A 27,642-nucleotide genomic window follows, 5' to 3' on the forward strand; every position below is an offset into this window, starting at 1 on the left:
TGGTGCCTAATTTGGTTGGAAAAGTATGAGGCCTTATAAATTAAAATGTTATGCTAATTCTTCTCTGGATGGCACTTTTAAAAATTGGATTTTGATATGGATAACTTCAGAGCTATAATATTGGCAGGGAACTCAATACTGAACATGAATAGTATTTCTTATGTTCTTTCTTGTCTGTAGAACTCTGACAGGAATTATGTGCATGAAGGGATGCTTACATCTCTTAATGACTTTAACCCATCTTACTCTCAATCAGAATTGGGAGTTATATGTTTATTGTGCTTATTCAACAAGTGTCCATTTGACATCAGGCAGTGTGTTACAGGTGTCACTAATTGAAAAAAGACCAAACTCTTACTCATCCTGTAGTTAACATTCTTAAAAATATTAATAATTGGTGGACTTAGAGTTAGTGCTACTGGTAGGGGAAAGCAGGGGAAAAAAGATACTTCAGTTTTTGTGTTTCACATCTAAAAATCATAGTAACTTTTCTGTTACTTCTAAGGTTTTGAATTTTCATTTACTAATAATTTTAATCAATGTAGTTTTGATGAAGGTCTTGTCACTTATTGCTACTATTTAAGAAGAACAACTGTGTCTCAGATCCCATGCTAAGTGTTTACATTAGAAAACTGCAGCCCTGCATTATTCAACAGAAGCTCATACACATACAGAATTTTCCCCACTGTTTATTGGTACATTTTAGGTATACAGTGTAGTTACATTCATCGTTAGGATTTTGTACCTTTACATGATGTATCTTGGTTCCACATACAAAATCATAGAAACGTTTTAATAGTCACTTATTCCAGGATTACAGTGACCATTCCACAGTGATAGACTCTGAACTATTGAGAATTGAGGATGATGCACGGTCTTTCAGGTGGACACCTGGGAGATAGGTGACACACACACAGATACCCTCCTACTCCTCTCCAAACCTGTAGAGCTACTGGGGTGAATATGACACACCTGTGTAAAAGACATGTGAAAGGGAGGAGAACAGAGAGGAAAAGAAAGGAACAAATGAAAGGGAGGGCAGGTGCTAATAATCAATAGCAAAAAAGTATTTAAATGGAAGTGGCTGAATTGCCACAGCATGGCATCTGTAGTTACCAGATGATCAGAGAGTGCTCTTAGAAATAAACTGTCAGAACAAAGTCAGTAAGCCAATTAGCTATTAACCTGGCTTTATAGAAGAGTTGAGCTTCAGTTTTACCTAATACTTAGCCTGAGAAGTCAGTGTTGTGGAAGTGTTGGGAGTTAAAGTGGTAATAAAATGATGAACAATTTTCTAGACTTTTCCTTTGCTTCATAGCATCATCAAGCCACTAAGGCTTCTGTAGCAGCACTGAGTTCCCAGATAGCATTTTGGTTTAAGCATTTATTTTGGACACCAATTGATGAACTTATTGTACTATGTTGCCATTGTTGGTATTGTGGAGAATTCCTTGGTTTTGGCCCAGCTGGCTAGGGAATTAGTAAGTCAAAGATTAACTGCATGATCAAAGTACTGTGACAACTTTTTTTTTTTTTTAATTTTTTCTCATAGAGTTTATTGGTACTTTGTAACTTTTGAGCCCTATATATTTTTTTTTATTGAGTTTATTGGTACATTTAGGGATACAGTACAGTTACATTCGTTGTTGGGATCGTGTACCTTTACATGGCAAGTCTTGATTCTCATTTTTTTCCCCTTACCTCTGCCCTCCCTTCACCCCCTCCTCCCCTCCCCATCTACAAACACTTTATTTTCATCTTTTCATTCTCTCACATTTTTTTCTTTTCCCTTTTTGTTCTTCCCCTACGTATCACACCTTCCCTACACCTTTAGCTCCTTTCCTCCCATTTCTAAATGTCAGTAATCTTATTAGAATCTTACGCATTGTTGCAGAATATTCACACCAGGGAAACTATTTGGTATTTACACATGTGGGACTTATTTATTTCACTTAGGAGTATATCTTCAATATGTATCCATTTTCCTATGAATGAATCTATTCTCTCGCTCTTTATGGCTGAGTAATAATCCATTTTATAGAAAAACCACAACTTCTTTATCCAGTTTCCAATGGATGGGCAAATAGGTTGTTTCCAAGATTTAGCTATTACAAACTGTGCCGCTATAAACATGGGTGCACATACTTCTCTGTGATATGATTCTTTTAGTTCTCTTGGAAAGATACCCAACAGAGGGATGGCTGGGTCAAATGGAACCTCCAGTCCAAGCTCTTTGAGGTATCTACATATTGATTTCCATAGTGGTTGCACTAGTCTGCCCTCCACCAACAATGGAGGAGGGTTCCTTCCTCCCCACAGCCCCGCCAACATTTGTTATTGTGTGATTTCTTGATAGCAGCCATTCTTTGTGGGGTGAGGTGGAATCTCAGTGTTGTTTTCATCTGCATCTCTCGAATGACCAGTGATGTGGAACATTTTTTCATATATTTTCTTGCTGCTTTTACTTCTTTGTATGAGAAATGTCTGTTCATTTCGGATGCCCATTTTTGGATCGGGTCTTTATATTTGGGGGGACTGATTGTTTTGAGTTCTTTATATATCCTTGATAATAGTCCTTTGTCTGAGGTACAGCTGGTAAAAATTTTTTCCCACATTGTAGATTGTCTCTTAGTTCTGCTAATGGTTTCTTTTGAAGTACAGAAGCTTTTTAGTAAGATGAGATCCCAGTTGTTGATTCTTTCTGCTAGTTCCCGTGCTACTGAGGATTTGTTCATAAAGTCTTTTCCTATACCAATGTCTTCCAGAGTTCTGCCTAACTTACCTTCCAGCAAGTTTAATGTTTCCTGTGACAGCTTTTAAGATGGTCATTTTAATGCATTTTCAAAAGGCTAATGTTTTTATAACATTTTTAGGAGGGAAACTATCATTTCTATACTATAAACAAAGAGGAACTGAAGTGTCAAAGGAAACACATTAGGGATCATATAAAGGCAGTAACACTTGGGCCAGGGATTTAGCTTGATGGCACTGTGCCTGCCTTGCAACCACAGGTCCTGAGTTTGATCCCTGGTACTGGGGTGGGGGGAAAGACAATAATTCTTCCATTGTTGTATTGCTGTCTTACTTTTTTTTATTTCCTAAGATAAAATACCTGGAACCCAAAGTTAAAGAAGGAAAGATTCATTTCACCTCCCAGTTTGCAGAGGTTTTAGTCCATAGTCAGCTGCCTCCAAAGCAGGGTGACTTGACAGGAGACTATCACAGAGGAGAAACAGTCCATGGCAGAGCAGGCAGGAGACAGAGAAGCAGCAAGCAGCAGATTGCCTTCTCTCTGTCTCTTTTTATTCCATCCAGGCTACAAAGCTATTGGTTGGTGCCCCCCACACCCAGGGTGGGCCTTCCCATTTTCTTCTCCCAGAGCTATGATAAACCAATTAGTGGACTAATTTAGAACCACACACCCTTAATCTGAGTATTATACACCATGATCCAGCCACCTCTGAAAGTCCTCAGGTATGAGCACATGAGGCATTGGGACATCTAGATACAAGCCATAACAATTGCTTTGAACAATCTACGCATAATATTCAAGCAAAATTGAATCCTTATTAAGAAAACAGTTTTGCATATACTGCCTTCCCTTTATCTTTCTGTGCCTTTGTTTTTTGTTTGACTCTTAGCACCAGAAAATAAAGCTATCCCAGCAGAAATGCTATCTCTTGAGCTTGCTTAAAATTAGGCAATACCTGATCATATTTTTTAAATCTTTGCCGTCCTTGAGTCTGCAATACAGTACTTTGGTATTTGATGAGTCTATTTCAAGAGCCTCCAAACAACTCTCTATTGCTCCCTGCCAATTTGATATCTTCAGTCTATAATAATATTTAGTACACAGCCTAAGGCTATAGATTTCAGCCTGGATCTGTCTGCTTCCTCAGTAACAGCTTTTGAACTATCCACATACCTTAAAATCTTTGTGTATTTTTTTTTTTGCCTTTAAGTACCAAGGTCTTTTTTTTTTCTTTTTATTGAGTTTATTGGTACAATCTAAGTATACAATAATTACATTCATTATTGGGATCCTGTACCTTTACATAATAGGTCTTGATTCTCATTTTTACCTTTGTCCCTGCCCTCCCTTTACCCCCTCCTCCACTCCCCATTTACAAACACTTTTATTTCCATTTTTTTGTTTTCTCATATTTTTTCCTCTCCCTTATTACCTTTCCCCCACCCTTCCCACTTTCCCTACACCTTTAGCCCTTTACTTTCTATTTCACATTATTATCTCATTAGGCTCCTGTGTACTATTATAGTTTTTCACACCAGAGAAACTATTCGGTATTTCAGTTAAAGAAATCTCTGTATGAACATTAAAAATAGGAAATCCTAAAATAAAACTAAAAAGGAAAGTAAAAGAGAAAAAGCAATGATGTAAGATTAAAATAATCTTTAATTCTGAAGATGAAAATGCCAAAGGTCTTTATTCTCAATTCTGAGACTGACTCAATTATGAAATGGAAAATATGTCACTGAGAGAGTAAACAGTCCCACAAACTCTATTTAAATCTTTAGTTAGTATAATTTCTCACTCTCATTATACCAGATAAATTAAATCAATCTGAAATATACAGAAGATGAAAGCAAAAAAGGAACGTTTTTACAGGCAGGTGATCCCAGTTACCTTAGAGGTTAATTTTCAAATTTACATAGTCACAGAACTATCTTAATTCCAATGAAAATCAAAAGATCAATTCGGGAACACTAAGGCAAACATGAAAAATTCAGAATATTAAAAAATATGCAGGTTCTGGTTGCCCAAATACATTCCTCAGGCAAAGATGTATTTGAAGATACTGAACAGAACCAAAAAAATGAGATGAAAGGGACACATCAAAAATCACCATGATTCCCTGGTTTTATAAATGCGTAGAGTGAGCAGACAGGAGCTAGTGAAGCTCATATGGTGAGATTAGGTACGTGTTATCTACTTCCCAATACTATTTGTAGTTATACTTAAAGGAAATAAATACATAGAAACATTAAGAACATAGTTTTAAATAAAATAGCGCAAGACTGATAAAGAGGGAAGAGGTGGAGCTATTAGTACAGCACAGCAACACACCACGTATCTTTAAGAGTGAATGGAAAGAAAGGATCTCTCATTTTAACTGTATTCAAAAACAGTCAGTATCCAACTCTCACTTATAAGAAAATGTGCTGGCTCTAAATGTACATTGACCACTCGTACACTTTTTCACTTTTTTTTTTATGGTGCTGGGGCTGAATCTAAGGCCTCATGCACATTAGACAAGCACTCTGTACTCAGCTACAACCCCAGCCCTTTTGCTTATCTTTTAAAACTAAGCCCTGGGCTTTTAAATGTTGTATATACATTTTAACTGCAGGTCTAAGGAATAAACAACATCCATATTTTAGTAACTCATAGTGTTTTATAAAACGAAAAGCTCTTAATTAAAATACACTTTTCACTGGGAAAAAAATGAATGGATCCACACAAAGTAAACATTAACTTTGGTAGATTTCAGTGTAGGACAGTTCATAAACAAGCATATTTGCCTTTATTCCCCCACAGCTATTCAACTTCCAATCCAAGCACTTTAAAAATCTTTTTGAGATTTTATGAAGTTGAGATTTGTTTTTCATTCCACATCATCTTCAGCCAAGCTCTGAGCTCTTAGAATTCTCTGATTGTTGGGAGCTTAGTGAGAAGCATCAAACACTGATGGTGGAAGTTTGCCATGACACCTGCAGCAGCTGTCACAGCTGTCCACACACAGCAAGTGTGCTTGTCAGATGGTCCACACCCTTCTCATATTCACCTCGAGCTAGTAATTCTTCACCAAGCTGTATTTCTTCAAGGAAGAACTTTGGAACAGCTTCAGCACTTTGAGGTCAGGTAACTTGGGGGCTCACCTCCTGCGCACATACATTGAGGTCAGGTGACTTGGAAAGCCCAGCTCTCTCCTTGGCAAGCTTCTGCTTCTGTCTTCGTTCACGAAGCCTGTTCCTGAAGTCGGGATCGCTTTGCCTCTTGCGGTCGAAGTAGATGCAGAACCCTAGGCAGAAGGCCTCGCCCACGCCGGCTGTCTCGCTGTTCCGACCCACCATCTCCTCTCCACCTCGGCGTGTACCGGTGGTGGCGGCCCTCACAGGGACTGCCCCCTCTGTGCATTTTTTTTCTAAAACCTCTGTGTATTTTTAAATGAACACTTTCCAGTTCTGAGACTTGACCAAAAAAAAGTATTTCCAATTTTTTAAAAGTCTACTGTTACTAGTGAAGTTTTACCCACATTTTAAAATCTATATCTGTGTCACAGGGAATCTGCATGACTGTCCCCAGAGACTTTTTTTTTGGTGGGGGGAATAGTCCCCAGTCATCTCTTTTCAATTCTCCACGTTCTGCAATAATTCACAATTTGGCAGATTTTTAAATATTCTACATTTTCCAGTATCCTTGCCCCACCCCTTCATTTCATTACTTGGCCAAACACTGCATGTTTGCCTTTCAAATGAGAGGTTGGAACTGTTGTGACAGAAAACTGAGAACAATTTGTACTGGGGCCTGCATTGGCTCAATAATCTCTCACGATCATTCTTGAGTTTTCAGCTTCATATTTTTCCACCATAAATTCTTCTGTCCCATTCTGATTTGAGAAGTCTCCCCCCTGAATCATACATTTCTTAATAATTCCATGAAAAGGACATCTTTTGAAATGAAGCAGTTTCCCAGTTGTGGGTCTAATGTCTTTTTCTCATGTGCATAATGCATAAAATTTTTCTGTGTTTTGAGTGCAGTATCTGCAAACAATTCTAAAGTAATTCAACCAACCTTTGAGTGGTTGTCTGAATTTTATGTATATCTGCAGCCTTTTTCTGTTGACAAATGCTGAAAAAAAATCCTCTTCTATACCAGTCCTCACTCCTTGCCAATGTCCACATCGAAAAGACTCAGGAGTTACTTGGGTTGGAGGGCTTAGCTTGTGGGAATGGGTGTGACATCTCCATTTGCAGACGTATGGAGGCTCCAGGACCCAGGCACCTCGTGCATGAGTGACCAACAAGTTCTATTGGCTCTTCTTGGTGCAAAGTTGGCAGTGGCCACAACTGTATAATTTAACAAAATCAGACCTGGCCACTTTTCTATTTAAGTGACCACGCACTGGGAGAAAATACTTCTGGGGTTCTTTTTGTCTCAGAGTCTTAAAATCTCATGCATGTGAAATACAGTTGGTCACCTCTTCCTGTGATTTTGAGACTCTGTTCCCATACAGAGCACTGTCTGAAACATTTGCAAGAACATGCAGAGGAAGCAGAAGTGATGAAATCACTTTGGATTCAGTAGTACAGAGATAGCCCATTTGATACACCCTTCAGATCTGTGGCTCAGTGGGTGTGACACAACGTGGTGGTGGTTCTTGCTTTCTCTTTTCCAAATCCTTTGATAATGTAAACAAGCAAATTAGGACTTACCCTGAAAATACCTGTGTGTTACCCTACAATGGAGGAAGACTATTTCATGAGCAGGGCAGATAAGAGGTACTAGTAACATTTTTGCCTTCTGGCAGAGACGCTGCACCAGATGGATTCACTGATGACTTCTCTAAAGTATTTAATCAGCTCTTACTGGAAGCACATGACTGGCATATTTAATTATCTTAAATTAATAGGACTTCTCCCAGATATAACCCTAAATGCTTGAGTCATGCTTCTTGCTTAAAGAAAGGAAAAGAGAGATGAATAGCTCCAGAAAGCTGAGTTTTGCATAGACTGCTCTCATTAGTGAAACTTCTCATTAGGCAGTATTTCTTCTTTTGCAAAGAATGCACCATAAGATTAGCCATGCTGATCAAATTCATTTTATCAAGTAACAATTATACTGATGAGAACATCTGGGGGTTGATAAATTTGATATAATCATCAGACATCCCTTCCTACTTCCTGCCTGTGAAAGACTTCTAAGCCACCAGATGCCTTCCTTTGTATGTGTATGCTAATTTTTCTTTCGAGGATAATTTTTGTTATTTGATTTAATTTTTTATTTGTGTAAAAGCAATATGGACACACAATTCAAAAAATTACAGAAAGTCTTATAATGGAAAAAAAGTATAGAAAGCCTTATAATGCTCTTGCCTTACCATTTCCCATTTTCAATCAACTTTAAAAAAAATTTTTTTTATGGTACTGGCGATTGAATCAAAGGCCTTCATCCTGAGCTACATCTTCAGCCTTTTCATTTAGTTTATTAATTTTAACTTTTGGAGACAGGGTTTCACTGAGTCACTAAGGTGCCAAGGCTGGGCTCAAACTTGTGATCCTCCTACTTCAGCCCCTGACATTCACTGCCATACCCAGCTTCCAATCTCCTTTTCAAAGGAGTGCTTTCAGTTCTTGGTGACTGTTCTCTCTGATGGTTATTTCCACATCTTAAAACAGTCCAATTGGGCCAGGGATTTAGCTTGTGGTGCTGCCACCTGCCTTACAAGCACAAGGACCCAAGTTTAATCCCCAGTACCAAAACAAAACACAACACCAGTCCAACTGCTGACTGTTTCTTGATTTATCCATTATAGATAAGATTGACTACCTTTGTTTTTAAAGCAAAACATTTATTGGGACATTTTAGATATACATGATGACGTTCATCATAGGGAATTTGTACCAGTACATGTTATATCTTGCTGTTTTTCCCCCCATGCTCCCCTTATGTACAAAAGTTTTGTTTCCATTTTTCCTTTGAATTTCTTTTTTTCTTGTAGACATTCCTCTCCCCTTTCCTTTGTTCCCTTTCTCATTTGAACATTTCCTTCCTAGTTCCCAGTGTCGGATGTACATTGTAGTCCTTATTTCCACTTTTGATTTCTCACACCAGAGACATAATGCAGTATTTAAACATGTATTTTTGATGTATTTCACTTAAGAGTATGATCTCAAGGTGCATCCGTTTAGCTGTACTGCCTTTTAATATATATAAGCATGTAACTTACTGTTATGGCTTGTATCTAGATGTCCCTCCAAAGCCTCATGTGGTCATAGGTGAGACTCTTCAGAGATGGCTGGATATAGGGGGTGTGATGCTGGGACCCAACATGTGATGCTAGTATTAAGGGTATGAGTGCTATCCACCCTTAGGGCAGTGGCTTGGATGAGATGTAAGGGACAGAAACAGGGTCATCAGTTGTTGCTTGCTTGCTTTGGCTGTCTTCTGCCTGTTGTGAACTGTTTTTCCTCTGTGATGGCCCTTTGCCTTGGAGCCAACTAAGTATGCACTGGAAACTCTACAAACTGAGCCAAATAAACCTTTCCTCCTTTAACTTTGGGTGTCAGGTGTTTTGTCTCAGCAATGAGAAAAGTAATGAAGACACTTATATATAACATTCTTACATCTCCTACCTTATCCCCCAAAGGGTTATCATTTTTATTCTCTTTGTAGCTTTGAGTAATATTTGTTTGTATCTTAATTTTTGGGGTCAACTAGAGATAGTATCTCCTGGATCCAAACATTATATGAGGAAGATATTATCAACCTAAGTATTGAATGCTCTAGGGTTCTTTAGATCAGTAAAATGTTGAGATTCATCCATGCTGTTTATATCAGTTGTTCATTTTTTTATTGCCAAAAATTCATTTCTCTTCCAATGTTCAGTAACTTATTCACTCACCTGTTGATAGACATTTAGGTTATTTCTACTCTCTGATTATTATAAATCTACTATAAGGATTTGTAGACAAGTCTTTTAGTTATTTTCTTTCATTTCTCTTGGCCAAATACCTAGGAGTGGAAATGTTATATCATATATAAGAAAGTGTATTTTTAACTTTTTTTCTTTTTCTTTTTTTTGCCTTTTTTCTTTATTGGTACATTTTAGGTATATAATACAGTTACATTCATCATTGAGATCTTGAACCTTTTACATGATATATCTTGGTTCTTATTTTTTCCCCATTCCCCTACCCTTCCTTCACCCCCTCCACCCTTCCCTGTTTATACTTTGTTTACATATTTTTCCTTTTCTCTTATTTTTTCTTTTTCCTTCTTAGCTTTCCTCTACCCTTCCTACTTCCCCTACACCTTTAGACATTTTTTCCTATTACCCAATATCAATTATACATTTTGATTCTTACACTTTTAGTTCATCACACAAGAGAAACTATTCGGTATTTACACACATGTGTCCTATTAATTTCACTTAAGATTATGTCCTAAGTGTGCATCAACTTAACTATAAATGTCTCTAGTTCCTCATTATTTATGGCTGAGTAGTACTCCATTTTATAAAAATACCACATCTTCTTTATCCAGTCTCCAGTTGATGGGCGATTGGGCTGTTTCCAAATTTTAGCTATTACAAATTGTGCCTCTATAAACATGGATGAGCATATATCACTGTGGTATGATTCTTTTAATTCTTTTGGGAAGATACCCAGCAGGGGAATATCTGATCAAATGGGACTTCTAATCCAGGTTGTTTGAGGTATCTCCATATTAATTTCCACAGTGGTTGCACCAGTCTGCACTTCAACCAACAGTGGAGAAGGGTTCCTTTCACCCCACAACCCCGCCAGTATTTGTTATTGGTTGATTTCTTGGTAGTAGCCATTCTTTCTGGGGTGAGGTAGAATCTCAGTGTTGTTTTCATCTGCATTTCTCAAATGACCAGTGATGTTAAACATATAAAAAATGTTCATTTGCTGCTCTTGTTTGTTTGAGAAATGTCTGTTCATTTCAGATGCCCATTTTTGAATTGGGTTTTTTAATTTGGGGGGGGTCCAATTTTTTGAGTTGTCTATTCTGGATAGTAGATCTTTGTCTGAGGAACAGTGGGTACAGTTTTTTTCCCCCACATTGTAGGTTGTCTCTTAGCTCTGTTGGTGGTTCTCTTGCAGTGCAGAAGCTTTAAAAAAAAAATGAGATCCGAGTTGTCGATTCTTCATTCTAGTTCCTGTGCTATTGAAGATTTGTTCATAAAGTCTTTTCCTATGCTAATGTCTTCAAGATTTCTACCTAATTTATCTTCCAACAAGTATAGTGTTTCTGTTTTGATATTTTGATCCTTAATCCACTTGGATTTAATTTAATGCATGGTGAAAGATAGGGGTCTAGTTTTAATCTTTGACAAGTTGAAATCCAGTTTTCCAACACCATTTATTAAAGAGGCTATCTTTCCTCCAGTGAGGATGGTTGGCTCCTTTGTCAAAGATGAGGTAGCTGAGTTGTCTGGAGTTGTTTATGCATCTTTGAATCTATTGCACTGATCCTTAGGTTTGTTTCTTTGCTAGTACTGTGCTGTTTTCAACACAGTGGTTTTGTAGTATAGATTCCAGTTGGGGATTGTGATATCCACTGCCATGTCTCTGTTGCCTAGAATTGCTTTTGCTATTCTAGGTGTCTTCTGGTTCCAAATGAATTTTTGGATTATTTTCTCTAGTTCAGTGAAATATACTGTTGGGATTTCAATTGGGATTGCATTGAATCTGTATAGCAGCTTTGGAAGTATGGCTATTTTCACTATATTGGTTCTTCCTATCCAGGAACTAGGGATGTCTTTCCATTTTCTTGTATCCTCTTCAGTCTCTTTTTTCAGAGTGTTGGAGTTCTCAGTGCAGAGGTCTTTTGCTTCCTTTGTTAGATTGATTCCTAGATGTTTCATTTTTTGGATGCTATTGTGAAGGTTTCTCTACTTTCTCAGTGATTCTGTTATATGTGTACATGAAGGCTATTGATTTTTGAATGTTGACCTTGTGTCCAGCTACTCTACTGAATCTGTCAATTAAGTCTAGAAGTCTGGGGTGAAGAAAGGGCAGGGGTATGGGGAAAAATGAGAACCAAGATCTCTCATGTAATGGTACAAGATCCCAGTGATGACTGTAACTGTCTGTATACTTAAAAAGTACTAATAAACTCAATGAAAAAAATGTCTAGCAGTCTTTGGTGGAGTTTTTTGGGTCTTCTGTGTAGAGTATCATATCATCAGCAAATAATGATAGTTTAACTTCTCCCTTTCCTATCTTTATTGCTTTTATTTCTTTCTCTTGTCTAATTTCTGTAGCTAATGTTTCTAAGACAGTACTGAACAGGAGTGGTAACAGTGGGAATCCTTGTATTATTCCTGATTTTAATGTGAAGGTTTTTCAGTTTTTGACCATTTATTATGATATTGGCTGTTGGTTTTCATAGATAGCCTTTATCAAGTTGAGATAAAGATGAGCTATTCCAATTTTCTACAGGGTTTTTATCATGAATGGCTGTTGAATTTTGTTTGATGCTTTTTCTGTATCTATTGAGTTGATCATATGGCTTTTGTCTTTGACTCAGTTACTATAGTGTAGTAAATTCATTGATTTACATATGTTGAGCCATCCTTGCATTCCTGGGATAAACCCTACTTGGTCAGGGTGTATGATCTTCTTGATGACCCTCTGTATTCTGTTTGCCAGTATCTTATTGAGGATTTTTGCATCTATGTTCATTAGATTGGCCTGTAGTTCTCTTTCTTGGTTGGGTCTTTCTCTGGTTTGGGGATGAAAGTAACACTTGCTTCTAGGAATGAATTTAGAAGTATAGCTTCCCTTTCAATTTCACTGAAAAGTTTCAAAAATAGAGGTAGTACTTCTCTAAATGTTTTATAGAATTCAGTAGTAAAACCATCAGGACCTGGGTTTTCCTTTGTTGGTAAATTTTTAATTACATTTTCAATTTCATTGATTATAATTGGAGTGTTTAGAATTTTTATACCTTCATTCAACTTTGGTAATTCATATATATCTAGAAATCTGTCCATTTCTTTGGTATTTTCCATTTTATTATAGTACAGGTTTTTGAAGTGGCTATTGATGATCCTCTGGATTTTTCCTGGATATGTTGTGACTTCACCTTTTTCATTTCTAATTGCATGGATGTGAGCCTTTTCTTTGCTTTTTCTGAAAAGGTTGGCAAAGAGTTTATCAATTTTATTTATTCTTGCAAAAAAACAACTCTTCAGTTCATTGATTTTTTTGTATCATTCTCTTAGTCTCAGTTGCATTGATTTCTGCTCTGATCTTTATAATTTCCTCCCTTGTATAAGCTTTTGGTTTGTCTTGCTCTTTTTCTAGAAGCCTAAGATTCATCATTAGGTTATTTATTTGAGTTTGCTCTGTTTTCCTAGTGTGGGCATTTACTGCTATAAATTTCCCTTGTAGAGCTGCTTTCATTGTGTCCCATAGATTCTGTATGTTGTATTGGCATTATCATTAAATTGTAAAAAACTGTCTAATTTCTTCTTTCATTTCCTCTGTGACCCATTGGTTGTTCAGAAGAGTGTTATTCAATTTCCATGTGTTTGTAAAGTTTTTGCAGTTTCTTTTGCTATTGATCTCCAGTTTAATTGCACTATGGTCTGATAATATACATGGATAACTTCAACTCCTTTGCATTTACTTAAACACATTCTATGAGCTAGTATGTGGTCTATTTTGGAGAATGACCTGTGTGTAGCCAAAAAGAATGTATATTGTGATTTTGTGGGGTGGAACACTCTGTAGGTGTCTATTAAGTCCATTTGTTCTAAAGCTTGGTTCAGTTCTAGTATTTCATTGACTTGAGGATTTGGGTTGAAAAATCTGCTGTGATTCTGATTGGCTTTCTTTTGCATGTGATTTGTTTTTTTTTTTTTTCTCTAACAGCTTCTAATTTACTTCTTCTGATGAGTTTCTTGGATCTTAATTATTATATGTCTAGGTGTAGATTTTTTTGTGATCATGGCTATTTGGGGTCTTATAAGCCTCACTTATATGTATGTCAAATTCTTTTGCTCTGGGAAGTTTTCTGTCATTCTGTGAACAGTTTTTCTAACGTCACTTGTACTTCTTCCTGCTTTTTCATGGACTCCTATAAGTTGCATATTATTCTTGTGTCATCTAGGAGCTGTTGGATTGATTTCTCATTTTCCCTTACTTTTTTAGAAGAGATCCCTGTTTTCATGGTCACTGACCACCATGCTGTCTTCTATGTCTAATATCTGGTCTTCAGATTGGCTCAGTCTGTTATGATGTATACTTTCAATAGAGTTTTTAATCTCCTGGATATGTTTGAATCTGTTTCATGGATTCCATTTCTTTCCTATGTTGGGCATTCATGGTTTCCATTTCTTTCCTGTGTTGTGCATTCATGGCTTCTGCCATGGTCCTGAGCTCATGTATTTTTTTAATCTGTTTCTATTCTAGAGTCTCTAATCATGTCTTTCATTCTGTTCACCATCTCTGTAGTTATCTCAAATTATTTCTGTTTTGAATTTTTCTAGAGCCTCATTCATCTGTTTTATTACTTCCTGTGCTATCAGTTCAACATTTCCAGGTGGTTGATAATCAGATTTTTCCACCTCGTTTCCTTCAGAATTTGCCTTTGGTGAACAGGCAGCCTTTGTTTGTGCTTGTGCCTTGCTTGAATGTCTTCTCTTTTCTATTTTGTCGTTGGTACTGTCCTTGGTTTAATTCCTGGGTTAATACTTCGATCTTCCTTTTATAGCTTGTCTTTAGGTTTTGAGTCTCTCATGACTCTGAGACAATCTCATTTTTATTACACCAGGAAGGACAACTGATTAAATCAAATCGCAATACCTTAGCCCAAGTAATACAATTAGCAACATAATAGCATCAAACACAGCTTAGAAAATGACAGTTTGTAGTAGTTATTAGTCTATCATCACCTTTAACTGTGTGAATTAAGTCAAAATAGAGGATAGAGCTCAGAACAATGGCCTTTATGACCCACCCCCTGTGCCTCTGTGGTATGAATCCAGGTACCTGCCCAGCCAAGAGGCCAGAGGCATGTGCAGGGGGTGGGGTGGGGATGCTGTGTGGCTGCTCTCACCTTTCCTCTGCTGAAGCCCAGAAGAAACTGCTAAACTATTTTCCAAAGTGATTTATATTACATTGCTGTTAGCAATATGTATGTACCCCATTCACTCCCCATCTTTAGCAACTCTTGGCATTGCCAGTCTTCTTAATCCTAATTATCCATGACAGTTTTCAAGTCATTTCACCATATTTTAAACTGAGTTGTGTACTTATCATTGAACAGAAATCAGTTTTTATTCTAAATACAAGTCCTTGATGATTTTTTGCCTCCATCTGGCTTGTCTTTACATTTTTATCTGTAAGAGACTAGAAGTTTTTGTTTAAATTCTAGTTTATTTCAACTTGTCCATTTTTATAGTTTGTTTATTCTCTAAGAAACCATTACCTTTGAAAGGTTACAAGGTATTTTGTTTTGATTTTTGCTTTTATTTTCTTCAGTTGTATACTTTAGCTCTTACCTTTTGGTCCATATGAAAAAACTTTTGTGTATGTTGAAAGCTAAGAATTGAGTTTTTTTTTTAAACAAATATATATATTGCTATACAATTCCAGAACTTTAAAAAATTTTAACTGATAGACAAAAATAGAAAAGTTGTATGGGTTGGGGATTTAGCTCAGTGGTTCTGCCGCCTGCCTTGCAAGCACAAGGTCCCGAGTTTGATCCCCGGTACCAAAAAGAAAAAAAGCTGTACATATTAATGAAGGTACCATGTAATGTTTAACACATGTATATGTTGTATAATTTTTAGTTCCAGGACCATTTGTTGAAAAATTGTCCTTTTCCCATTGAGTTACCTCACACTTTCTTTGAAATCAATTGGTCAAGTAAGTGTGGGAAGGTTTCTAAATTCAATCTATGCCATTAATCTTTAGGTCTATCCTTATACCAAAAATACACTGTCTTAACTCTGATGATTTTTATAAGGACTTTCAGCAGAACTTCCATTTCTATTAACACTTTATTTTTAGATTTATCAGTTTCAGATTCTTTCATGTTATTCATGCCTGGATTGTGTTTCCAGGCACTGTCTTCCATGCTTCAGATGCTTTCTCCTCAGTGTGACATCTTCAGATAACATCTGGTCTATTGCATGTGGTTTTTGCCATTTTGATTCTGAGGAAGTCTCATTTTTACATTTTTGAGGATAGTTCACTGTAGCACTCTATGTACATGAGCCTTCCTGGCTTAGAATGTGGGGTAGCTGTCACATTGTCTATACCACATGGCCACTAATAAACAATAGCATAATCTATATTGTGCTAACTAATTTGAACACTACTTTTTTAATCACTGTTTTAGGGCTTATTACACTATATGTTACCTTCTTTGAGGTAGGTAGGATCATTCCCATTTACAGACAAGAAACCAAGTTCCAGAGAGATTGAATAATTTGCTCAACATGATTTATGAGGAAGTATTTTTTGCCAGTAAGTAGAGGAGACATACTTCATTGATATATTGGTAACTATTTAACCAGGACCCCAAGAGAAAAAAAAATCTATATATACATTTTCATAAGTTTATTATAAATGCTACAAATTTACATATAAATGATATAAAATTTACAAATAATAAAGTGTACAATTTTATAAATTCCATGAAGCCAATTGATTTTCATAGAATGCTTTCACTGATTTTCTCCAAAGTCTCATGTCTGTGGTTAACCTATGGTTGAAGAGTAAATGCTTGATTACTATTTGATGTGGAAAAGAAGTCTCTGGCCAGAGGTGTAGCTCAGTGGCATGCAGAAGACCCTTAGCAACTGTCATGTTGGGACATATGAGTGTAGTTTTAACATGAATGTTGGTTTATAGTCCTATTTATGTTAAATAGATAAAAGTGAACTTAGAGCATTTGCTAATAATGTGAGCAACTTTCTTCTTGAACTGTGTAATAATGTTTCAATGCAAATAGTTTGTAATTTTATTCACAATGCAACAGCTACAGGTAGATACACATTTAATTCTGAATTTTTAACATTTTATCTTCCCGTTTCTTAAGTCTAGAAAACAACAAAACAGAAAACCAAGTCCTGTTTTGTGGCCTTTGTTAACTACCACAATAGAAATATTTTGCTGTGGTTGATTTCAAGGCACCAGGGTGACATTGAAAGTGGAGTTAGGAAGAGATATGCATTAAAATGTCATTTCTTAGCATTACTGCCATTCATAAAAGAGAGCAATAAATAACTTTTGGATAGAAATAGTAAATTATTTATGAAGTGATGAGTTTTGATCATGTTACCTTTGCTTATTTTTTTTTATTTTTTTTGGTACCAGGGATTGAACTCAGGTCTTTGTGCTTGCAAGACAGGCAGCAGAACCACTGAGCTAAATCCCCAGCCCATGTTATCTTTGTTTAAATACAATTTATTTAATTGTATGTTTGTAGGTTTTTTAATTTTTGTTTCTTGAGATAGGCTCTCACTATGTATTTCAGGCTGGCCTTGAACTCACTATGTAGCACAGGCTGGCCTCAAAGTTGTAGTGATCCTTGTGCCTCAGCCTCCTGAATGCTGGGATTACAGGCATGCACTATCATGCCCAGCTAATTGTAAACTTATATAACTTAATTTTTAACAAAGACTGCTTAACACTGGTTCACAAAGTTGCCGAAATTTGAGTTCTTGCTGGCCAGTCTAAGCTGGCTCCAGCCATGCCATCACATGCTCAAATTGCAGTGAGCATAGGAAACAGTGAAGCATCAGGGAAGCAAATCCCCTCTGCTTATGACAAACCACTCAGTCTTAACCTCTCTTTAATGTGCTATGAAGATATTCCTGGAGTATAGTTCCATGCCAGTACAAGTATGGCAACCCTCAGTATGTAAGGTATTATCTTCCTTTATTTTTAAAATCGAGTTCATTCCCATTGGGTATACAATTGATCATGCTTGTTGAAAAGTCCAATTTGAGAGGGACCCTACTCAACAATGAATCATACCAGTGTGTTGGGGCTTATACAGTTTAGGAAAATGGAATGGCTTCTGGTGGCCTGGGTTTCTATTGCTTCTCTTCATGTTTCCCAGGCCCACCTGGAGGGTAAAGCCTTCCATGGTGTCAGAAGAGATTAGAGTCCCGTTGGTGGTGCTGCTAGGCACACCTGGGGACTAGGACTGGAGCACCACCAGCCCCGTGCAAGGCTTCACTATTTCCAGGCCACTGCATTCAAGTCAAGTCTTCCTCTTCTTTCTGTGCCTGTGGATGTACATCTGCTGAGCTTGGGTTACTTCTTCAACCTACAAAGCAGCAGCCTCCATTCTGCCCTCACAGTGCAGCCCTCTGACTGTGATAGTCTGTGCCTCCAACATTGCAAACTTTTCTTAAGATTATCTTCAGGGAAGGGAGGGAGAAGGCTTCATACTTTCCTAATAAAGTTAATACTAAGAGAGTCACTGAAGCAGCTTGGGCAACAATGAAATGAAATTTTGTAAGGTAAAGTTAAGATCATGAACATTTATTAAGTTCTCATCTTAGAATGAGTAGTCAGATATAATCTTTGCCTCACAGAATCAAGATTTATTATTGTTGGTTAGTGGCTTTTGTCCAACCTCCTAAGCAAGACCACTTCTTTCCATGACCCTACAAATCTTCTCTCTTGCTCAGTGTGTTTGGAAATCTTTCTGATCTCATCTGACATGAATACAACGTGCTTTTTGCCCTCCCTGGAATGCTACAGAAACAAATCAATTTCTTCTCCCAGATAGGTTGATGAAAGTCTTGTTCTGCAGTGCTTTCTATTGCTATGGTAACAGAAGATGAGATTTCCCAGTGGAACTAGGTTTATATATATACAGAGAAAACTCAGTTCCTTAAAGCTCAATTCCTTATTTGTTGTTGCTATGTGTATAATACAATAAATGGAATAAACTGAGTACCAAAGGGAAAGTAGGATGACATCAAACCTTTCTGTGTGGGTGTGGAATGAGATTTCCATTTTACTGAGACCCTTGATGAGAGGGAGTTAATTTTAAAAGTTTCAATATTGTGACATTGTTATTGTAACTGTAATAGTTTGTAAAATATGTACAAGTTTTCCTAGGAAAAGTTGAATTTATGAGCTCTAAACTGGAAGATAAATTGGAAATACAAGTCATATCAGTACTTCCAGTAACAGAAAGAATCACACCACCATGATATGGTAAATGAAGCAAAAAGAAGCCTGAGGTTTTGTGTAATGGTGGCACTTTCTACTGGTATAATTTTCTTGATAGTTTAGCCATATCTCATGAAATATCACATGCCTGGGAATTGAGAGGACACAATTCTATCACAGTCCTTTAATTAGATACCAAGATCTAAACTGTGAAACTGTGGTTCAGTCTAAAGGCTTTAAGGTAGGGCAGTTTCTCGGTTCAGGCACTCCATGGAAAAAGCAAAGTGCAATTTTAAAGCATGTAGAAAAGGTTAGACTTGATTTTAAATGAGAAATATTCATTAAAACAACTGCCATTTAAAATGCTTTTGAATTGAAGTTGCAAAGATCTTTTGGGATGAGATAAAAGCAAATCCTTTTCAAAATGACTTCTCATGAAATTGAGTTCATAAATGTAGAGACGTGGGAAGAAGGAAATACTGTAGCTACTTTGACATAGCTTAAAACCCATTAAGCAAATGCTTCTTCACCTTCCTCATTAATGATACTTTACGCTCTTGCAAATCACTAATTAAATTTCATGAATTTCCTTTTCTATTGACGTTTAAGAGGTGCTGCTGAAATATGATAAGACAACTTTAAGATAAAAGTAAGTCTTGGCTGTGTTCTGGAAGTTAGACCAATTCTGTCCTTGTCCTAGGTGAAAGGAATGGAGTTTCTGTAAGTTGATAGGAAAGAAAGTGATGGTAAAGTGAAGGTGGTTCTCGATTCTTCCTGTTCTTGACATGGATATGAATAAATAGCAACATCCGGAGTCCCTTTACACAACCATGTTGCTTGCAAGCCAGAGAAGTGATGTCAGAGACTTTGGGTATATAAAGAGAGAGCTAACTTTGTTAATACGCTCCACTGGCAAAGAAGGAAGCTGAAGAAATGGGTACCATGGGCTAGGAAGAGACAATTTCAAGACAGGCATAAAGAGACTCTGGAAAGCCGGGGATTTAGCTCAGTGGTTCTGGTGCCTGCCTTGAAAGCGCAAGGGCCTAAATTTGATCCCTGCTACCAAAAAAGAAAAAAAAAAAAAAACTTCTGGGAAGAAGAAAAATAACCTTAATATGAGCTTCTTAATAAATGTGATAAATTTGTGGGCCTCAAACTGATCAAACAGAAGAGTAATAACCATAGTAAAAATTCTGTAGATCTGAAATGTTTGGGTAGCACTGATAGTTGAATAATTTAGACTGATAAATTATTCTGCAGGGTTCTTTAAAGATTTGTTGAGTGCTGTTTCTTCAGTTTCCCTCTCCTCATTCTAAACCATCTGAGAAAAGTCAGGAATGATGAACTATCTCAAGCATTTTCAAAGACAAGTTGTGATCACAGCAGATGAGTTTGTCTTTGGAAAGCATCTGTGGCTGTTCAAGGGAAATAATCCCTTCTGTGATCTAGTCCCTAGGAAGAACTGGCACCTGTAGCAAGGGGGAGAGGCAAGATGGTAGCTAGAATCGTTGGCATCATCCACTCCCCTGGAAGCAAGCATTCATTCACATTTAGTCTGCAAGGCAGACACATAGAAGGCAGGACATATGATGTAGTCAAACCCTGTATTTTGTAGGCCTTAGGTCTCCTGGTATGGTATTCCCCTGAGGAGTCCCATTGATTTTCCTATTAAAACTTGGGTGCAGTTAAGATCGTCTCTTCCCAAGATAAGGCTTACAGGCTTCAAACTACTATAGCTAAGCTCTCTGAGTTATAATAAACCAAGTTGACTAAGCTAAAGCCTTGTGTCAAGTTTGGCATGCTCAAAACTTTTTCTTAGCCTCAGATATCCCAAATCTTTTTCTCTCTTGCCCTAAAATAGCTCCTGACTCCTCCTTTTCGACCTCACTATCTCTCACATAGCTCCTAACCAGCTACCTTGCCTCTTCTCTTAACGCTCCTTGCAGATCTGCCCTTCCCACTGCATCTCACTGTAAAGCTGGTCATGTTGTGTCCCATTAGCAATTAGTGTGGTAACTTAGCTTCCTGATTAAAAGGGCTCTCATAAACTTCCCTGGTCTGCTGGACGAATCTTATTTTCTGACTTTTACTACAAGACTCTCACCTATGAACGCTGTCTTTTCGTATGAATGCCCTTTTGCACCCTTCTCTCTCTTTTTTTTCTTTGAGGCTAGTTTGGGCAACATAATTCCAACTCAAACTGTGGGCTCAAGTGATCCTCCTGCCTCAGCCTCCCTAGTATCCAAGAAATGCAAGCATGGGTCAACACATCTGGCTTCCCTTAGCTCTTATATTAAGCCCTCCCTAATGTCCTGGACAGCTGGTCACTACATCTTCCGTTTTTCTGTGTCACTGTGTGTATGTCCTTCCTCTGATGGGGCTCCTTGAAAGACAGTGTGTTTTCTGTTTATGTATCTTTGCACTACCTCTGATATGCGAAATCCTTAAATGAGGTTTTGTTGAGTGAATTGATGAACTGAAATATGTTTGTCATAGGTAGGGTTTTCATAGACTGCTTCCATCCACTTAGTTTAACAGAGTAAACAAAATAAGAGAGAATATATAAAAATAGATGATATAATAAACATAAAAACACTTTTTAAAAAACAATGGCACAAAAACTAGCACTTAATACAAGTCTCAATGTCGTCATTGAGTAACTGGCATTCTGTAGATAAAACCAACAAGTGTGTGTCTGTGTGCATGCAGCCTAGCTTTCAGAAACAAACCATTTTGAGTGAGAGTTGGATGTGTAACAAGTGCTTTCTAGAAAATGTATCCTTGGGAATCTTTATAAGGAGTATTATAAAAAGCCCAAATAAAAGGGTATCTTTTTCCCAACAGACGAATGCTAAGTAAGGCCTTTAAAACTTTCCTTGCGGTTTTCTAGGACATGTCCTGCTATAGTTTGGGCTCTCAGTGTCCCTCAGAGGACTGAGTGGGAAAGCTTACTCCGTGGGGTGGTACATTGGAAGGTGCTGCAGCCTTGAGGTCCCTGGGGAGGTATCCCCAAAGGGGACAGTGGGACCCCAGCCCCTTTCTGTTCTCTTTGGCTCCACCCATCAGGTGACTACTTTTGCCAACCCGTCATGCACTGAAACCTTTAAACTTGAACCAAAATAAACCTTTTCTTTTGATTGTCTCAGATACTTGTATTAGTAATGGAAGCTAACACATTTACATACCATTAATGACTGGATTTTTCTCAGTGAAACAAAGATTGGGAGGGTCTTTTTGTACTTTATTATCTCTCACCAGCTCAGCATGCTGAAGTGTTCTACAACCTTGAAAAGTCTCAAAGGTCTTAGCATTCATCTGTTTTAAAAAGGACACCTTTTTTATATGGGCTTTCTTTTTATGTTACTTCCTTATGAAGATTCCTAAGGATACATTTTATAGAAAGTACTTGTTACTTAGCCAGCCCTCACTTAAAGCAGTTTGTTTCTTTTTTTTTTCCAGCTTTAATTGAGTTTATTGGTACATTTTAGGGATACAGTACAGTTACATTCATTGTTGGGATCTTGTACCTCTACATGACGTCTTGGTTCTCATTTTTTCCCCTTACCCCTGCCCTCCCTTCACCCCCTCCTCCCCTCCCCATCTACAACCACTTTATTTTCATCTTTTCATTATCTCACATTTTTTTCTTTTCCTCTTTTACCCTTCCCCTACCCGTTCCACCTTCCCTACACCTTTAGCTCCTTTCTTCCCATTTCTCAATGTCAATAATCTTATTAGAATCTTCTGTATTATTGCAGATTATTCACACCAGAGAAACTATTTGGCACTTACACGTGTGTGCCTTATTTATTTCGCTTAGGAGTATATCTTCAATATGTATCCATTTTCCTATGAATGAATCTTATTTTCTCATTCTTTATGGCTGAGTAATATTCCATTTTATAAAAAAACCACATTTTCTTTATCCAGTTTCCAACTGATGGGCAAGTAGGCTGTTTCCAAGTTTTAGCTTAAAGCAGTTTGTTTCTGATAGCTAGGCTGTATGTATCCACACAGATAAGCACCTATGAGTTGTATCTACAGAATGCCAGTTACTCAGTGATGACATTGAGACTTGTATTAAGTGCTCACCCTGTGCCAAGCATTGTAAAAAGTGTTCTTATGTTCATTATAACATCTGTTTTTATATATTACCTCTATTTAGTCTTTGAAGACACTGAGGCAAAAGAGCAATTTTTACAAAAAATTAGAGATGGTAAGGGGCACCCAAGAAGTAAGTCCACATAGGTGATTCCAGAGCACAGACTCTTTTTTTTTTTTTTTTTTTTAAGGCAGGTCTCACTGTGTAGTTGAGACTGACCTGGAACTCACTATGTAGCCCAGGCTGGTCTTGAACTCACAGAGATCCTCCTCCCTCAGCCTCCCGAGTGCTGGGATTGCAGGCATGCACCACCATGCCCGGCTCAGAGCATATACTCTTAATACTACACTGAATATTGAAAAATGAGTCTACTTTTGCTTACTGTGAGAACAGATGCTGAAGACTGAAACTGGAAAACATTCTACTTCTGCTTATTGCATGACCACAGTTATCTGCTAGTTTTCCGTATAGGAAATGTGCTCCTTTTTGGTTTTGATTTTACTGTTTTAAATTCCCAACACCCGTATTTAGAAGGGCACAGCTTCTTTATACAATTAATTTAATACATAGTGATTTCTCATCTAGGAATAATGATGATAGCTTTTCTCCTGCTTGACTGTGAGGCTCCTGAAAATACTGGTTGGTATTTGATAAGGTTTTATTTTGATTGGACTACAGAGGAAAATTGCTACAAAAACCACAAACGTAGTAATTTGTGGTTCTCTTGGTGTCACAGTGATTTGCATAAAATAGAAATTTTCATTTAGAATGCATAATCTGTGAATTGACACAGAAACAAAACTTGACCTTGGGGCCTGTTGTGCTTTGAAATCCTAACGAGGATAATATCTAGTGCTTCTGTAAGCAAATTTAATTAATTGAAAAATTTTCTTTCTCCTAGCAACTGCATTTTTTCAAATTATAGCCAAAATCTAGCTTGAAAGCTAATATTATGAAATTCAGAAAATACTGTATAACATAAAGCAATTATAGAACCATATAGAAGATTTTCTGATTGAGAAATTATAATCATAATATGTCTCATAAATAGGTAAGAGTAGTTGAAATTATTGTCAAATTGTGGTAAGCCTCTCTTTGCCGAAGCTAAACATTTCAATTTAGACTTATTGGGTGATTAATTACTTTGGGACAGTAAGACTTTTTTTTAAGGTCATTTGGTTAGATGGCTGATTTAAAATTACAATCAAATTTGGGTGAAAGACTATTGATGTCTCTCTTTGTCCAGTTAGAAGATGTAAAAATAGACCTTTCTTCTTTCAGCCTTGCCTTACACCCTGACAGAACTCTGATTGCAACTGGCCAAGTTGGGAAGGAGCCATATATATGCATTTGGGATTCCTATAATGTCCAGACTGTGTCTATTCTTAAAGATGTCCATACACATGGAGTTGCCTGCCTGGCTTTTGATTCAGATGGACAGGTGCGTATCTTTCTCTATTTTTTTTTAATGACTTCTTATCATGCACCTAAAATTGTAATATAAATACCCACCCAATTTTTCTGGCTCTCCCTGGCAGCTTCCTAGAATCCTTCACCTTTTTTCCAAGCTTATGATACTGGCACCCAGCTCTGGCTAAGCCCAAGTTTTTGTTCCCCTGGTCCCACTATCTGGATTAAAAACCTTCATAAAAGAAGTCACAAACTCATAAAGCTAGGCCCACTGTGGTTCAAAATTCCACTTTGTTACCCACTGCTAGCTTCCGTCTTGGAATAGTAGACATTTTGAGCCACAAACCTCAAGCTATGAGCATTATGTTATGTACCTTGCTTTGAGAAGGTAGTATCACCTGTTAATAATCAACTGAAAAGTTTCTTTGACTCTACCTTGAGATTGCTTCTAACCACCCCTCTTCCAATTCACACAGTCACTGGTTCCTGTGAATTTATAAGTTTCTTTACAATAATGCTGGAATGTATCCTCTCCATCCCATTCTTTCAGCCACTGTCCTTTAATTTCTCAGTTAGATCTTTGCTTGGCTTATTTTAAATAACCTCTTAATTTGTTAAAGCATGTTTCCAACTGAAAAAAAGCATCAAAGCGTTCTTTAAAACCAACAAAGCTTGGAGTAACATTGAATGAAGCCCATACTTTGTTCATGGTATTCTAGGCTAACCAACTTTTCTAGCCACATTTCTGTGGTTCCCACGTAGGGCAACTGGACAACTGAGCAAGATTCCTCTACCAGATCTTACACCTCTGCACCTCTGTGCCCATTGTCCTGCTGTTCTCATCTGAAGTGCCCTGCTCAGATGCTTTGCCCTTGAGGATACTTCAGAGGGCTTCATGCAGGTCCCCTTCCTTGGACTTTAAAGCAACACCTGACAGAAAAGCTGTTACTCTGTCCTAGAAATGGGAATAAAAATACAGATGGCTCGTCCTGGCTTGGCTGCATTCACATCCTCGTTAAGGCTGTGCCTTTTCTCTTCTGCTTCTTCCTTGTTTTGTCAGCCTTACTCTATCTCTTTCACACTACATATATCTGTCAGTTAAGTTCCACAGTCCAGTTTTGGCCAAATTTCAGAGTTAATTTTGTAAATCGGTGTCATAAAAAGATTTGTGAGACTATTTATAGAGGCTCAACCAAACTAAGAATGGATGGGACATTCAGTGGGTTGTAGGAGTTGACCCGGTTTGAATCATTCTAAAATAGTTAACATTTACTTGGTATTTTGTGCTATTTTGAAAGAGCATTAGTCATCATTCATTCTTCTTTCTAGAATTAGATTCACTAGACATGTAGACCCTGGAAATACATTTTTAATATTTCTAGTCTATAATCTCATTAATCTAGCCTGGATAATGCATACATTCCCTTGCTTAACCATGTCTAAAGAGAAGTAGCCTGGTGGTGATGTTTATTCAGGCTTGTAATTGTATTCCATTATTAAATCTGATGAGTGCACCAGAAGATGTGTGTATGTATAAATGTATATGCATGGTTATATGTGTACTTACATGTACATTCTCAAATTTTGTTATTTAAGCAAACATCTTTATCAAAATTTGTTAGTATTACAAGAAAATGTTATGCCACAAAAAGAAATCCAGCTTTAACTATTAGTCCTAGCCAGGGATGCACATACCAGTAATCCCAGCACTCAGGAGGCTGAAGCAAGCAGATTTCCATGAGTTTGAGACCAGCCTGGGCTATGTAGTGAGTTCAAGACCAGCCCACACTACAAAGAAAGACCCTGTCTTAAAAGAGCCAAAGCCAAACCAAACCGAAAAAACAATTAGTCTTTTGTCCATGTTATATCATGTTAGAATCCTAGCTGTTCCCCTCAAGGTTCCACTTCAAAGGGTGGGTTTGGGAGTGGACTGTATGATACTTAACTGTCATTGGAGAAAAATATCCTCCCACTTGTTTGTCATGATGAATTTCACCATTCATTGATACCTTTTTTTTTCAGGTCTACAGTAATCCCTAGACAATTTCTGGTATCAAATGATACTTAGAAAATGACAAATGGCCTATTATCTCATAATTGTTGTTGTTATTTTGTTTTGAGACAGGGTTTCAGTATGTAGTTCAGACTGACCTCAAACTCACTATGTAGCCCAGGCTGGTCTTGAACTCATGGCAATCCTCCTGTTTCTGCCTCCTGAGTGCTGGGATTACAGGTGTGCGCCACCACTCCCGGCTGTATTACTGCATAATTGACAAAAGTCATTAGAGATACTTTTCCAGATAGCTATGGGGCCTGTCACTACAAATGAACAAAATGGATTTCTTTTGACCTTTCTCACTCAAGAGATAAGAGTTTTACTTTACCTGTATTTGTTAATTCATTTTTATAGTAAAGAAACCCAACCTGAATGAAATTTTTCCACTCTAATTTGCTGGAAGCTTTAGTGAAAAATTACAGAAAGAGGAAATATTTAAAAACTCCCAGTTATGTTTCTTATACTAAGTATTTCCAATGGAAATCAGTTTTCATGAAGACACCTGAGCAACACATAACACATATACATGCTTAGCCATATATGACAATGCATGTACACAGCTATACATGACACATATACACACTCAAACTTACTCTGTAAAATATGTAAGCTCAGAAACTCATATTTGGGTAGCACTGTAAATCAAATGACTGAAAATACATTATTTCATTTGGCTTACGTAACAATGCTACACGTTAAAAGAAAAAAAAAATCTTTTCTGCAGGTGTTGGGATCAAACTCAGGGCTTTCTACATGCTAGGCAAGCACTCTACTGAGTTGTTTCCCTGGCCCAAAACCAAATATTTTTACAACCATTTATAAATGAGAAAAATGAGATTTAAGGCAGTTAATTAATTAATGTCTTACCAAATCAAAAGAGAAGTCAAATCTATTTCTAGACAAGACCTCTATTTTAAAATGCTGTCTTAGGGCTGGGGATTTAGCTCAGTGGTTCTGCTGCCTACCTCACAAGTGCAAAGTCCTGAGTTTGATCCCCGGTACAAAACAAAAACAACAACAATAACAAAAAACAACGCATGTTGTCTCCTACCTGGTATCTTGCAAGAACTCTAACTTTTTTGTTCTTAATTCTGGTTATGACATTTTCTTTTTTTTTTTTCCTCTTTCTTTCTTTCTTTTTTTTTTTTTTTTTTTTTTT

At 37.2% G+C, this 27,642-nt stretch overlaps 1 protein-coding gene and 2 pseudogenes across 1 annotated transcript in view; 1 reads left to right on the forward strand and 2 right to left on the reverse strand.

The window, feature by feature from the left end:
* Positions 1-27,642, forward strand: part of Eml6 (EMAP like 6) — a 251,167-nt gene that overhangs the window by 80,428 nt on the left and 143,097 nt on the right. Inside the window, exon 3 of the mRNA XM_010615906.2 lies at positions 24,299-24,458. Coding sequence (XP_010614208.1) covers positions 24,299-24,458 — 160 coding nt within the window. The remainder of the gene's footprint in view (positions 1-24,298; positions 24,459-27,642) is intronic.
* Positions 3,570-6,984, reverse strand: LOC109117791 (annotated as a pseudogene).
* On the reverse strand, positions 5,625-6,093 carry LOC104856441 (annotated as a pseudogene).

The sequence above is a fragment of the Fukomys damarensis genome, unplaced genomic scaffold (assembly GCF_012274545.1).
Source record: "Fukomys damarensis isolate Sample0158 unplaced genomic scaffold, DMR_v1.0_HiC HiC_scaffold_2, whole genome shotgun sequence".
Classification (NCBI taxonomy): Eukaryota; Metazoa; Chordata; class Mammalia; order Rodentia; family Bathyergidae; genus Fukomys; species Fukomys damarensis.